Raw genomic sequence first — 15214 nt, 5'->3', positions numbered from 1 at the left:
TCACCAGTAAATAATTGTTTAAGAAAAATATTAAAATGATAAGGTTCCAAATTACAAATTATTTGATATTTTTAGATTTAATTTTTATACAGACTTGTTAAAATATTATTTTTTACTTAAATAATTGTATTGCATTAATTGTAAATATAATTGTGCTATATTGTTTTTGTTTGTTTATTGACTGGTTTGGTTTCTTATGTGTTCATTAACTTATGCAGTGACAGATTAGTTGTGAAATGCTTATACACTTATTATTTTTAGGCATTACTCGCAAATGAGAAACTTCCGAATCTTGAAGCAGCTCAAGTAGGATCGAAGTATACGCAGTACAACGTCTTGCAGAAGCTGAAAAGCAGAGATCGTGACCGTGATCTCAGGCGACAGGTATGTTTATGATATCAGATCAGTCGCTGATCTTTTATATGATATTGTCTTATTTTAATTTTAGAACACACGTTCTTCTGGAAAATGTCGCGAGACGCGTCGCGCCTTATCCTTTGATGCTCGTTCCTTCCATCCTTCAAACGCGATCGAAGGCAACAATAGTTCGACACCTGGTAGCTCGTCCAGCACTCATCCCTTGCCAATTAATCATCCAAATAATGATCACTTGACCATGCATCAGCAACAACTTGGCGACAGATTGTATCCCAAGGTACTATATGACATATATATATTTGTTAAAATATTTCAAATTTATACAGGGGATAGACAGCATAATGTGAAACGTACGTATGTATGAAATAGATTTTTTTTTTTATTAAAACTGACGCCTCAGCAACTTTTCATTGACGATAGCGATGTAGTATCGCGAAAAAGAATTAAAGCCAATAGGCGTGAAACGTGACAATAAAATTTTGTACAGTTAGGAGCTAAAAGGTTGCAATACTTTTTTTCGATGGTTTTTGGAATGTGGACTTGCTCATCGATCGGCGACCGTAATTGATTGGATCCACAGGTAAGAACCAATTACGTTCGCCATTCGAGGAGCAAGTCTACATTCCAAAAACTATTGAAGAAAATATGTTGCAACCTTTTAGCTCCTAACTGTATATCATTTTGTTATTATGCAGAGGAAAAGAGGGTATTATGGCTACTGTCGACAATATGGCTACCCCTATTATTTCCGTTATTAGGTGACGTATTCTAACAATTGCTTATGGAGTTATTCGTTTAGTAGCCCGTCGTTTTTTTAGTAATGCTCATATGTTAATACATAATGACTGACAATTGTTATAAAGCATTTTTACTTTTGAGCACTTCTAAACTTTTTCAAGGTAGACTTTTAATCTTTAATTACATACACTTCCTCATTATTCTTAAACTTGAATGTATTATCACACGAAGGTACATACACTCGAGTGGTTTTTTTTTTAACTTTTTATTTGGCCGTATTCATTTCGAGTTATACAAAGTTAAACAATAACATGGAATTTGGTTAATATAGTTTTTTAAGCGAAATTTTTATATTGAAATATTAGGGTCAGTTAAATGAAAACCGAACAGATTGTATAACGAGCATGGCGTGGACGTTGGTAACCCTTTTCCATGTGTTTATGGACATGCCCTCTATTGGGAATTAGGAAAAAACAGCGCGAATGTTCACCGCTGCATCATTTGTTTGTTAGACGTGCTTGAAGTGAGGTCAGCGCGTCGTGTGTGCGCTCGACATCACTATGGAGGCCGAGAAAGAAGAACAGCGAAGTGTAGTGCGGTTTTTGACTGTGGAAGGGGTATCAGAAAGTGCAATTCATGTCCAAATGTTTGCTGCGTATGGCGAACACAGTATGTCACGTGCGCGTGTGTTTGCGTGGAATAAACGATTTTCTCGAATTTGTTTATTTCACGCAAACACACGCGCAACATACTGTGTTCGCTATACTCAGCAGACGGTAATTATGAAGGAGACGGTCTTCCTCACCGATTTTGATGAAATTAGGCTCTTTTAACGCGTTTTTACATGAAACTAACGAATCTGGCAGAAAAAAGTATCGCTCTGCCACGCGAACTGAGATATCAATCGTTAAAGTTAGCGATTGTACAGGTTAAAATACCAGTCATCTCGGCATAATGTAACGAACTGAACATGCGCTAATAGAAATGTGCACGAAATTTGGAATGGTTATTAATAATAATTATACCATTGCCACATTTACTACACTTGCTTGTATTTGCCAGAACATTATGTTGGATTAAAAAAATTATTAGTTTTTGTGCAATGTAAATTTTTTTATTGAGGCATGAAATAATTTATTTTATAAAATTAATTAATTTAATTATTAGACATATTTCACGTACAAATAGAAATCTTGAAACGAGGTCTACAAATGTACTGTTCCCTCCACATGAGTTTGCGACTTTCCACGCAAAGAGAGGTCCACCCTCTGCCTAATTTCATCAAAATTGGTGAGGAAGATCGTCTCCTTTATAATTACCTAGCAGACATTTGGGCATGATTTGCCCTTCCTGATACCCCTTCCGCAGTCGAAAACCGCACTACACTTCACTGTTCTTCTTTCTCGGCCTCCTTAATAACCTAATTTACATCGTTAAAACTTTGGTACTTGTATTAAGTTTGGTGCACACCAATGCTTTGATACAGGCTCGTTTAGATCGAACTCGCTAAACGTTTCTTACAAGACATTTTTAATATGTTATTGTTTCAGAGAAACCAAATAAGATTACTTATTATAAGACCGGTCAATTAAGGTTATACTCAATAGGCCTAATCCTCTACAAAATACGTTTCAGTGTTTACATCGTCATTTGTATCATTTGGTACGTATCAGTTTAGTACGAAACTCCTGCTTAATACGTTCGTATCAAGTTGATTCGGCAGCGTTTACATCGTGAGTACTAAAAATTACGAATTTTATACGAATATAGTACTTAATACTCGTATCAAGTGCACGATGTAAACTAGGCCAGTTATGTTGGACGCACACACGACGCGCTGACCTCACTTCGAGCACGTTTAACAAAAAAATGATGCAGCGGTGAACATTCGTGCTGCTGTTTTTCTTTAATTCCCAATAGAGGGCACGTCCATAAACACACGGAAAAGGGTTACCAACGTCCGCGCCATGCTCGTTATACAGTATTTATTCGGTTTTCATTTGACTGTCCCTAATACTTCTTCAATAAATCGATTGTTATTTTAAAGAGCGGTGTTTAGAAACATTACATCATTTCATGCTTGTTATTTAATGTTAAACAGGGATAAAATGAGATTTTTAATGAAATTTCTAATAGTATTTCTAAAGCTTCTGAATGCAGGAAAATTCTAAACAATAGAAAATTAAAAATATATAATTTTGTAACAAGGTAAAAGAAGGTAACACATTCTTTTAAACTAATTTTTTTAACCCATAATGTGGTCACACAGAGTCCAAAAGACCTCACGCGTCCTTCTTTTAACTTTAAGGGTAGACAGACCATTCAAAATCGAACAACCTTCTATGAAACTAATTTTTATCTGAAAGTATACTCTCTTGCGAATATACTCCAAAATTTTTGTTGAATTATCTCAAAAATTACAAATTTTATGAATATTTTTGTTAAAAAAAGTCAATTTTGCAATTTTTTTTATTTGAATTTGTTTATTATGTTAAATTTATCTGAAGGTATACTATCTTGAGAATACACCCTTAAATTTTTGTTGAATTCAAAAATTAAAAATTTTATGAATATTTTTGTAAAAAAGTCAAATTTTACAGTTTTTTCTATTTGAATTTTTTTTACTATGTTAAATTCTAATTTAAAAAAATTATTAGATAAAGAATGACCTCAAGGTATGTTCAGTAAAATTTTTGCGACGAAATATCAAAAAGCTAGCAAATGGCGACTGATTTTGTGCAGGGGGGGTCCAGTGGACCTCATGTGATTATTATGTTAATATTTGGAAGTGTGATCATTACGGGTTAAATTATTTTTATGAATAGCCATATTACAACTACTTTTTTTCTTCTACCGATTATACAGTGCATTAGATTTTGATAAATCACGTCCTAAATAATAAATATTTCATTACTTTGAGTGTAGAATCTGTCAAATAACATTCTGACGCATGTAATCGCCAAAGTTTCAATAAAAAAATATTAATTATAAACAAAGATATTCAATAAAATGAAAATGGGTGTGATATTACCCTCTTCTCTATTTTATGCAATGGAAACACGCTTTTCGCGTCCTCCCAGGAATATGGGCGTAAGTAGGAAATCTTTGGGGTAGCGGATATTGCCGTCCGTGACAAACATTTCTGTACAGTGCGCATGCACACTTTTGTCAAGAAACTGTGAATGTTTCGTGGCACATGCGCTGAGCGTAGGGTCAAAATGCATGACCGAAAGTAATACACTGATTTCTCATAACCTTTAACTGCGATAGGCAGTGACAAGAAAACGCCACGCGCTTGTTTTGCCTGGAATGCCGCGAAAAACGTACTTCCATTGCATAAAATACCGTATGCAACATGGAGCCGAGCGCCGGTCTCGACTTTGGACGCTGTTTTCAGTACTCGACTCCTCGGCTGCGCTACGCGTTTCGCGCGTGTAGCTATGCCTCGTACTGAAAACTCGTTTTCAATTGAGACTGGCAAAGCTCGGCTCCTTGTTGCAAAGACTGCGTTCGAAAACTTCACCTGGGTACCGACAAAACTTATAGCGTTTTTCACTGGGAAAACTAGTGCGCACCGAATGTGCACTCGCTGCAGGTAATTGGGCGTTTCCGTTGGCACTGTCATCACGCGAACCGAAACGTCCAATTGCTAGCGGCGAGTGCACACTCAGTGCGCACTAGTTTTTCCAGTGAAAAACGCTATTAAACTGTTCTACAATTTGATAAGGCCGCAATACAGGCTTTTGCATAGCTGCATAACCGTATGCATAAGGAAATTGATTGGTCCGTTAGCACATGGAAGGAAATGGACCAATCTAAAAAAATAAGAAAATCAGGAAGGAGGCTTTCTAGTAAATCGTGAAACGGATGTAGCCTCCTAAGACTTCTAAGATGGCTGCCAAATCGTTAAGCGTCATTATTTCAATCTTTAGTCTCGTGACCTCTACACGAGATTTAAATATAGTAATATTTAACATGTAACGTTTAATATTGCATTTTCTTAGATAGTTTATACATATATACTTATATATTTATACTTTTGCATTACATAATATTTTTTACTTTTGAGATAATTACTAAATAGCCATATTGTGAAATAAAAAACCAAAAAATATACAATTTTTGTAAAATAAATTGAAATACGTTTCAATAAAACAATTTGATTTATTGAACTAACAGTTGATTTATTGTTAATGAACTTTATAATATAAGTATAGACTATAGAAATGAGGTTATGAATGACTATTGCAAAGACAATCGGCAATCTAGAAACGAAAAATCCCCATATTTACTGAAGTTACTAGAAGGCTTCTTTCGTTTTAAGCGTAACCATGGAATTCTCGCCAAATGCTCCTTCCTGGTTGTCTTACTTTTTTGAGACCAATCAATTTCTTTATGCATACGGTTATGCAGCTATGCAAAAGCTTTTGACGCGGCTTTTATAGACTTTTTACGATAAAAAGGACCCCCACTTTAAGGGTACACAGACCATTCAAATTCGAACAACCTTCTATGAAACTAATTTTTATCTGAAAGTATACAATCTTGAGAATACACCCCTAAATTTTTGTTGAATTATCTCAAAAATTACAAATTTTATGGATATTTTTGTAATTTTGCAGTTTTTTTTTTTAATTTAAATTTTTTCATTATGTTAAATTCTAATAAAACAAAAAAAATTTTGGATGATAAAGAACAGACCTCAAGGTATGTCCAGTAAAATTTTTGCGACAAAATATCAAAAAGTTGGCAAATGGCGACTGATTGACCCCGTGGGCCCCAATGAGTAAAAAGACACAGGAGAGATTACATCGGTAGTGGGGGTAAGCTAAACGGGCGACGGATGCACGTCATGGATCCATCTTGAACGCCCCTTTTTGTGACATTAGAAAGAGAGGGAAAGCTCAAGAGAAAGAGAGCTACAATATCAAGCCAATTGGCGCCCTTAAGCAGCCATCTTAAGCGTCCACTTTATATAGCTACTTCCGTCCCCAATCGTTGCGCAAAATGCTCCCTCCTGTGTCTTTTTACTCATTGATGAGCCCCGTGTGACAATTATGTTATTATTTGGAAATGTGACCATTATGGGTTAAGGGGACAGGACCTTTTGGAGGGTCAAAAAAATTGATTTTTTTTAATTGCATTTTATGAAAGTACATACTTTTAAGAATCAACCCCAAAATTTTTATCAAAAAAATTTGAAAAATTACGGAAGTTATAAAATTTTATTCGAAGCGGTAAAAATTTTTACACAGTAAAAATTTTTATGTAGTATTTCTGTTTGATTTTATTTTATTATTTTCCATTATAATAAATACATTTTACTTCAAAGTATCTGATTACCAATGCTTTTACCTAGAAATTACATAGGACTAATTTGTAGGATAATTTCTCTATTTTCCTAAAACATAAATAACTTAAGTGGGCAGGACTTTTTGGAAGGTTAAAAAAAAACCCTACTTTTATGAATTGTTTTACAAAAATTATATGAGCGATTGATTTGAAATTTTACACACATATTTATCTATTTTTTATTGTTATTTAGGAATTTTTCCAAGAAAAAATTGTAATAATTATAATATTGTTCGTGCGACGTGCCCAAGCGCGCATCGTCTCATGGTGACCATAAAATCTTGACAGTTATCTTAGACAACAAATAGAAAAAGATTTTTAATCTACAGATGTTTGATTATTGTCGGAACTAGAATTATTAAAATCGAACTATTTTTTAAATAATTACAGTGCATGTATGTAAAAATAAATTTTAAAAATTACTCAAAATTTTGCAAGTTTAACGTAAAAAGAAAATGTACGCAGTAATATAATTTAATTTTGCTGGTTCCAACGACAGAGAAAAGTGTTTCGAATATATAGGTAAAAAGTGAATTCAATCGGTTTATTAGTTTGTCTGAAATTGTGGTCATCAGTTTGAAAAACATAGTTTTGAGAAAAATGCGTTTAAAGTTTTGAGTACAATTTACTTGTATATTTTTAGTACTTGCGTAAGTATTCAGTAATTCCAGGCTTATATTATATGGCCTGAAATTGCTGATTAGAATGACACTTACATAAATATTAAAAATATACGAGTAAATTGTACTCAAAACTTTAAAAGCATTTTTCTCGAAACTATGTTTTTTAAACTGGTGACCACGATTTCAGACAAACTAATGAACCAATTGAATTCGCCTTTTATCTGCGTTCGAAACCCTTCTCTCTATCGTTGGAACCAGCGAAATTAAATTATATTATTGGGTTCATTTTTTTTTATATTAAACTTTCAAAATTTTGAGTGATTTCTTTTAAATTTATTTTTACATGCATAATAATTATTTTAAAAATAGTTCGATTTTAATAATTCTGGTCCCGACGATAACCAAACATCTGTAGATTAAGAATCTTTTTGGATTTCTTGTTTCAGATAACTGAGTGTCGAGATTTTATGGTCACCATGAGACGATGCGCGCTCGAACACGTCGCGTGAAAAATGTTATAATTATTATAATTTTTGTTACCTTTACTAAGAAAAATTCCTGATTAACAACAAAATATAGATAAATATGTGTGCAAAATTTCAAATCAATCGCTCATATAATTTACATAAAAAATTCATAAAAATAATCTTTTTTTTTCTTTTGACCCTTCAAAGGGTTCTACCCCCTTAAGTATTAAGACTCCTGACTCCTCGCCGCGCGAGGAGTCAGAAGCCTTAATATACATCTTTTTTCCAAGCTCGACACTATAGTCATTCGTGGCTTGTTAATTTTTTTTATCACATACAAGTATAAAAAAAGTATTAAGTAACTCTCACATACTTATCTACTTACTGACATCTTTAAAAAGTATTTGTATTGTTTATTACAAAAATATAATATTATATAATTCATTATATCCGACAGATGAGAGAAATACTCATAAACATTTAAAACTTTGAAAGAAATTGAATATCTAACTTACTTTCTGAATATTCTCTAATATCTCAATTTTGACAAAATTGAGACTCAAGTTATTGTTCAAATATTTATTTGTTCTGTGAAAAACAAAATTGTTAAATCCATTAACTTTGTTTTTGTTTTGTATTGTACGTACGATATAATTGTTACTTGCTTATTGCAGGTGCATGCTTTACGACCGGCATTGGCTGAAAAAATAACTGGCATGTTGTTGGAGCTGTCACCGGCCCAGTTACTGATGTTGCTAGCTTCGGAAGACGCTCTCCGACAGAAAGTGGATGAAGCGTTCGAACTAATCCACAGTCATACTCAAGATTTGACCAGCGAAATGTTAGATCTCGATGTGTTTAGCCTGACCGAACGATGCGCGGCAAGTAAGAAGAAAATGGAAAACAGCATTTTGGACGACACTGAGGACAATGCACCGCTTTTCTATTCTCCTGGTAAACGAGGTTTTTATACGCCGAGGCAAGGCAGAGGTAGCTATGAACGAGTAAATGCATTTAGGAACGTAGGCAGGTAAGTTTATAAAATGTTTCATAAGAGAAAGTTTTTAACATAGAATTTTACAAAATTTTGAAATTTTGGCGTTACATAGAAGATGATGTATGTAATAAATTTTTTTGCTACCCGAGTTTGTCTTGAGAAGATAAAATTAAAATTTTTAAATTGGCTCTTTTTTCGTTTTTGTTTAATTATTCACCAATCAAAAGAGATAGAACTTTCGTAGAACAAATTTCTTTCAATAAGACTTATTGATTAGAAAATTTGCCAAAACATTATACAATAAAACAAAAACGAAAAACGAGTTTTCAAAGTTTGATTTTATTCCTTCATGACGATTCAGATAACAAGAAAATAATTTTAATATATCAGAGTGTTTTCAAGAAAATCCAGAAAAACTTGAAATTTTTAGGAAATATATCCTTCAAATTTATGGATTTGAAAGGATTTCATGATATTTTATTGGTACTCAAGGAATTTTTTAGAATTTTATTTTTAAATTTAAACTCTGTTTCTCTTTTTCTGACAAAATTGTTCCTTTGATTATTTTTTCTTAATGCAAAATCAATTGGCAATAAATATGGCATACGCGCATATTCTTGTGTGACTCGCGAGTTTTTATGAAAAAAATTAGACAATTCATTGTTCTCAATTGGCATTGTGTGTTTAATCATCTTTCGAATTTGTATTTCCAGTACGCTACATCTTTGTATTGCGGATAGATTGTTGCATACCATATTAGCTCATGTTATATCTTTTCTGAAATTTAACACGTTAAAACTTTAGTGGCTTTTTGTGATTATATGACTAAAAAATATTCAGAAGAGAGTATAATAAAACAATTTTAAAGCTGCAAAATTAAAACATTCTTTATATTCACCTGATTTTGAATAAATTTTGAATTTCTGGAAAATCTGGAAATTCTTTTTTTTTAATAAACATTTAAAATTTGAGTAAACATTGTGATTATATATCAGGATCTTTCTTATGTGTATTGCTAAATTTCATAATTTTCAAGTTGTGGATCTTTTCTTGTCAGTCGTGGCATATATCTTTTATGTAACATGCTTTCTAAATTCTTTGGAGTGGAATCTCACTCTAAAAGTATGAAAATCCTGCCAGTCTTGATAAAGAGTCCACTCTTTTAGATGAAATTCCACTCCAAAGAATTTAAAGAGTGTGTATGCTTTTTAAATAGATTTTTTAAAAATTAAATTTGAAATCTGCTTGTATTGTTTTCAGACTTATAGGACTGTGCCTCTTGCAAAACGAGCTGTGTCCACTATTTTTAAACCGTCATGTAATCAAATACATCCTAGGAAGGCCTATACGTTTCCATGACCTTGCATTTTTCGATTCCGTTATTTACGAGAGCTTACGACAATTGGTTATCGATGCTGAAACGAAAGACAGTAACAGTTTATTTTCTGCGTTGGATCTTACATTCAGGTACGGTTTTGCATTTGCTTTTATTTTTGTCTGTATATGTGTTAGAATATTCATATATTATACTGTCAAGAAAAAGTTTTTATTTTTTCTCGACCTCTTGACTCAAAAACTTCCATTTCATGCCAAAAGTACACCCCTAAATTTTTGCCAAAAAATATTAAAATTTAGAGGTTGCTAATAAACGATTTTTAAATGGAAAAGGATTATAGCCTTGACATTTGTAAATAAAGAGAATTTGGATAAAACAGAATAATAAGATCGTTTTAAAACACTTGTAAAAATGGGTCTCAACTATCCTTTTGCGCCTAATGGTTATAAAAAACATGTCGAGTGAAGTCTATTCAGACAAGAAAATACACGGACAGCTGTTGAAAAGAATGAAAAACTTTAATGTATAAAAATCAAAGAAACTTTACTGGCGGCCTATTTTTACAAATTTGGTAAATATGAAACAAATCACATTTTTCACAATGAAACATAATGGAATGACATGTAAGACAAAATTTCATTTTCAACCTGTCATGTTTCACATCTATTAGTTCTAATTTTTTCCGCGATATGCCGCTACTGTCAACGCGAAGTCCTCGGCTTAGGAATCAAGAACCTTAAGATCTTATTTATAAAAAGTAAACAATTAAGGCTCCTGACTCCTCAGTCAAGAATTTGCGTTGACGGTAGCGACATTCCGTCGCGGACAAAATTAGAACCAATACACGTGAAACGTGACAGATTGACGATGAGATGTTGTCGTGCATGTCATTTTGTTATTATGTTTTATTGTGAAAATATGACTTGTTTCGTATTTACTAAATTCGTAAAAGTGAACCGCGAGTAAAGTTTCTTTGAATTTTATACATAAAAGCATATTTTTCACTACTTTCAATAGCTATCCGTGTGTTTTCCTGTTTGAATAGATGTCACTTTACGTGCTTTTTACGACTATTTACTGACTGCTAGGCGAAAAAAGGATAGTTGTGACCGATATTTAGAAATGTTTTCAAGCCATCTGATTAGTCTGTTTTATCCAAATTAGCTTTATTTACAAATGGCATGTTTGAGAAAATTACGTGTCATTTCACGCAATTTCTCGCTTCTGTTACGACTTCAATATGATCGCAGCGAGTACTCAGGAGCCTTAATAATTTATTAATATGTACAAGGTGTTTGATAATGATTGGATTACCTCTTGTGGGTTGAAAGAAATGGTCAAACTAAGCAGAAAAGTCCTCTTAACATTTTATGTAAACTTCGCACTAAATAATGAGATATTAATTATTAAAGATAGCTAAATCCGCCCGCCCTATTGGCAAATGCAAGCGTGGTGTTATAAATTTTGTAAAATTTTAGTACAATTAACAGTTCTGGTTCAACTAAAGAAAAGGTTGTTGGTTTCAATTCCGGGTATTTATCCGAGTCCTTAATTTCTAGCATCGCGTAGGTTGAAACCAGTGTTGCCCAAAGTGTGATGTAGCTCGTCTAAAAAGAAGGTGGAAGAGACTCGCACAAACAGGAGCCGTGTTATGTCGGTGCATATTAAACGTGGTTCTTTGCATAAATATCCCTTCCACCTTTTTTTATCGCGTTCTAGTTCTACCTATTTAATCGAGACGAGTTTCAACGGATTACGTAGTAAAATGTGTTTTAGAGAAGTGCTCTTAAATTCTAAAAAAAAACTTTGATCGGGACTTGGATTTTTCAGTCTTCAGTATCTTGCAGAAGTATGGGATGCGGTAGTTATCTCAATCGGATTTAACGTGTCAACTCGAGAAAAATTATGCGCGACCATATATTCGTAATCTCTAATGTGATTCACATTCCATAGTGATTCTAACGCAAGATTCTGCTCTGTTAATTTGATCGACACAATTCATCAGGAACAACAAACTTTAAAGAGTTTATTTCAATTCGTTATCGTTTTACTGGAAGATAAAATTTTATGGTATATTTGTTATTTTCATTTATCGCAATTCGTATATAATACTCTATTAATATCATGAAAAAGTTAATGAAAAATAGTAACTTGTTAGTTTTTGAGTAATGGTAACGATAACAAATTATTTTTTAAATCAGCAACGGTAACAAGTTACTTTTTAGAAAAAAAGACCAGTAACGAGTTACTCTTATAAAGCACCTTTGTCAATTGTTTAATTATTCAGAATCAAGGCATGTTTACAAATGCCGTCAAGAATCAGCACAAGGTGATCGTGTGTAATTAATATTTTTATTCAAAAACAATAAAAAACTTTACAGAAGATGGTTCAAAAGCGGAGCCAAAATGTTTATTCTTAAAGTTTCTCTTTGTTCTGGAATAAAATTATTAATTACACACGACCATCTCTTGTTGGCATTTTATTATTATTTTGATTTCAAAGTATTATGCAGCAGTGTTCCAAAATTCGAATCAAAATATCATATCAAAAAAATTCTCGAAAGTTAATCAAAATACCATGGCAAAAAGTTAAATAAAATAGGTATTTTTAACGCGCACACTCGAAATAACTTAAACAGATATTGGTAGAAATGTGCACCCTCGAGTTAACTCAAGCAACGTCGCATTTTATGTTATAATGTTCGAATAAAAAAGCACAGGCAATAAAAAACAATGTTAAGAAAGTCTCGATTATATAAAAGAATTATTGTTTTAGTATTTGCATAATTTAATCGAAGTTTTAACAATAAAAAAAAAGCGTCAAGAGATTAATTTTTTTCATAGGTTTTTTTCAGATGTAAAAGTTTAAAACTGATCACAAATTATATTTAAACAGTAGCTTGTTCGCGAGTCGTCTAAACGTAATCTCTGATTGATCAGCTTTAAGCCCTTATATCTCAAAAACTACTACTTGAAATAAAAATCTACAAATAACTATATTATTTAATTTTTCGAGAACTTTCTTACTGTAATATGATTCGTGAATTTTGGGACATTCTGTATGTTCGTGTATATGTAAACATATATACATGTATGTATGTATATAAAATATATTTTTTTGTATAATGTCTGTTTGCGGTATGCATGTGTATGTATAAAAAGAATAGTTGAAAAATAATTACAAAAATAACTTTTACATTATATTTTTTACAAAAAGTAAAATTGGGTTTACATTATACAATATTTTGTATTTAATTTTATTTATATACATATATATATATATATATATATATATATATATGTATGTATATATATATATATATATATATATATATATATATATATATGTATATATATATATGTGTGTGTATATATATATATATACACATATACATACATACATACATACATATAATTTTATACATTATCTTTTAAATTACGATCATGGATATTCATTCCATTATGGGTCTTCCATTTTTATTGTGGAAACTTTTTGAAATCTTCTCTAATCCTTATTTCGTCCTAAAAAAAAGTTTGAGGTGAGGAAATCTCTGTGATGGGGCGACTGAGACTGTGAACTTCCCTGTGAACAACACAGAGTTCAATTTTGAGTCGCGCACAAAGTGACCCTTGTTTTTAACATTCTTTTTGTGAAGAGTAAAAATTTTGTAGAAATCATTGTGTTCTATTTTTATCTTAAATTAATGTCTGAATGTCTTTTTTTATTTAAAAATTATTTTTCTAAGAATTATTTTAAAAAATGGATTTAGAGAGTAGAATTGTGGCATCAATTCGTGTTACATATAAGCAAAAGAACATTAAACCTCTTAGAAAAGATATTATTTTTGCTTAAAAAAATTAAAAAATGCTAATCTTTTGTGATACTCTATTTTTTCCCATTTATTTTTTATTGAAAATTACTCACTTTTTATATTGTATTTATTATTTTAAAAAATATAATTTTTTTAATCTATTCAGATAACTCTTAACCAATTGTGTGATGAATTATCCGTAATTAAATTAGATTACATTTTATTTTTTCCAAGATTGAATATATCGAATTATTGAGAAGAGAGTAAATAAAACCTTATAGAAAAATATTGTTTCCGCTTTAAAACAAATTGTTGACGATATTACAGAAAGCAACGCATGCTCTTTGTAAAAACTTTTTTATATAATTATTTTATTATAATTTTATTTTGTACAATGAACTTTAATTTGAAATATTTTCTTCCAAAATGCTCCACTTTCAATATATTTGAAGGTTTCGACATTTTCTCCGAAAATCTTGTGTATACAACAATTTAAATGGCAAACATTATTTTGCATTTTAGTATCGATTTATGCCCTGAGGAAGGAGGTGGCTCAATCGAACTTATACCTAATGGCCGCGACGTGGAAGTAACCGCGAGCAACGTGTACGATTACGTACGCAAATATGCGGAAGTTCGTATGATCAAGGTGCAAGAGAAAGCTTTGCATTCTATGCGTGAAGGAGTCTTCGACGTTCTTCCCGAAGGAGCGCTCGATGGTTTGACCTCGGAAGACCTGAGACTTCTTCTGAACGGAGTCGGCGACATCAATGTGTCGGTTCTGATATCGTACACATCATTTAACGACGAATCTGGCGAGTCGACAGAGAGATTAGTTAAATTTAAACGCTGGTTGTGGTCCATCGTTGAAAAGATGTCGCACGTGGAAAGGCAAGACTTGGTAAGAATCCTTTTAGTGACCTTGCTTATTCTTCTTTGAAAACAAACTTTTGTAAATCATTGAATTAATGTTTGTGTCGCAGGTATATTTCTGGACTGGCTCTCCCGCGCTACCAGCGAGCGAGGATGGTTTCCAACCGATGCCAACTGTGACAATTCGACCGGCGGATGACGCGCATCTACCGACCGCAAACACGTGTATCTCCCGATTATACGTTCCACTGTACAGCTCCCGTCACGTTTTGCGACACAAACTACTTCTCGCTATTAAATCAAAGAACTTTGGATTTGTATGAACTTGATTATGTGACTGCGCTTGTACTGTGTCTACAAGATTGAGTCACATTATCGGTATTGATACAAAACCTGGAGTTGTACGTTGTTATTTTTTTCTTCCTTAGAAACAATTTTTAAACATTTATAAATTTATAAGGTGTAATTATGGATTATGATCTTTTGTTCCTGAAAAAAAATTTTCATCTTTGTAAAGCTTTATGTTATATAAAGTGTCATATTTAATCCTCTCTTTTCCCTCTTTTCCTTTCATCCTGCTCTTATCTCTCTCTCTCTCTCTCTATCTCTCTTTATAGCAAATAAAATTTTTAAAAGCA

At 32.2% G+C, this 15214-nt stretch overlaps 2 protein-coding genes across 4 annotated transcripts in view; both read left to right on the top strand.

Annotated features, from left to right (window-relative positions):
- Positions 1-15214, top strand: part of LOC105203969 (tRNA-dihydrouridine(20) synthase [NAD(P)+]-like) — a 523658-nt gene that overhangs the window by 124106 nt on the left and 384338 nt on the right. The gene's annotated exons all lie outside the window — the stretch shown is intronic.
- The window catches only part of LOC105203339 (E3 ubiquitin-protein ligase UBR5), a 65376-nt gene extending 50162 nt beyond the window's left edge, over positions 1-15214 (top strand). For all 3 annotated transcript variants that reach the window (XM_026138924.2, XM_026138922.2, XM_026138923.2), the window contains 6 exons: positions 262-384; positions 449-655; positions 8233-8588; positions 9816-10022; positions 14226-14604; positions 14687-15214. In XM_026138924.2, coding sequence (XP_025994709.1) covers positions 262-384; positions 449-655; positions 8233-8588; positions 9816-10022; positions 14226-14604; positions 14687-14899 — 1485 coding nt within the window. In that variant the 3' untranslated portion in view covers positions 14900-15214. The remainder of the gene's footprint in view (positions 1-261; positions 385-448; positions 656-8232; positions 8589-9815; positions 10023-14225; positions 14605-14686) is intronic.

Source organism: Solenopsis invicta, chromosome 8 (assembly GCF_016802725.1).
Source record: "Solenopsis invicta isolate M01_SB chromosome 8, UNIL_Sinv_3.0, whole genome shotgun sequence".
In the NCBI taxonomy this organism is placed as follows: domain Eukaryota; kingdom Metazoa; phylum Arthropoda; class Insecta; order Hymenoptera; family Formicidae; genus Solenopsis; species Solenopsis invicta.
Note: the sequence above shows the minus strand (reverse complement) of the source record. Positions and strands in the feature narration are given on the sequence as shown.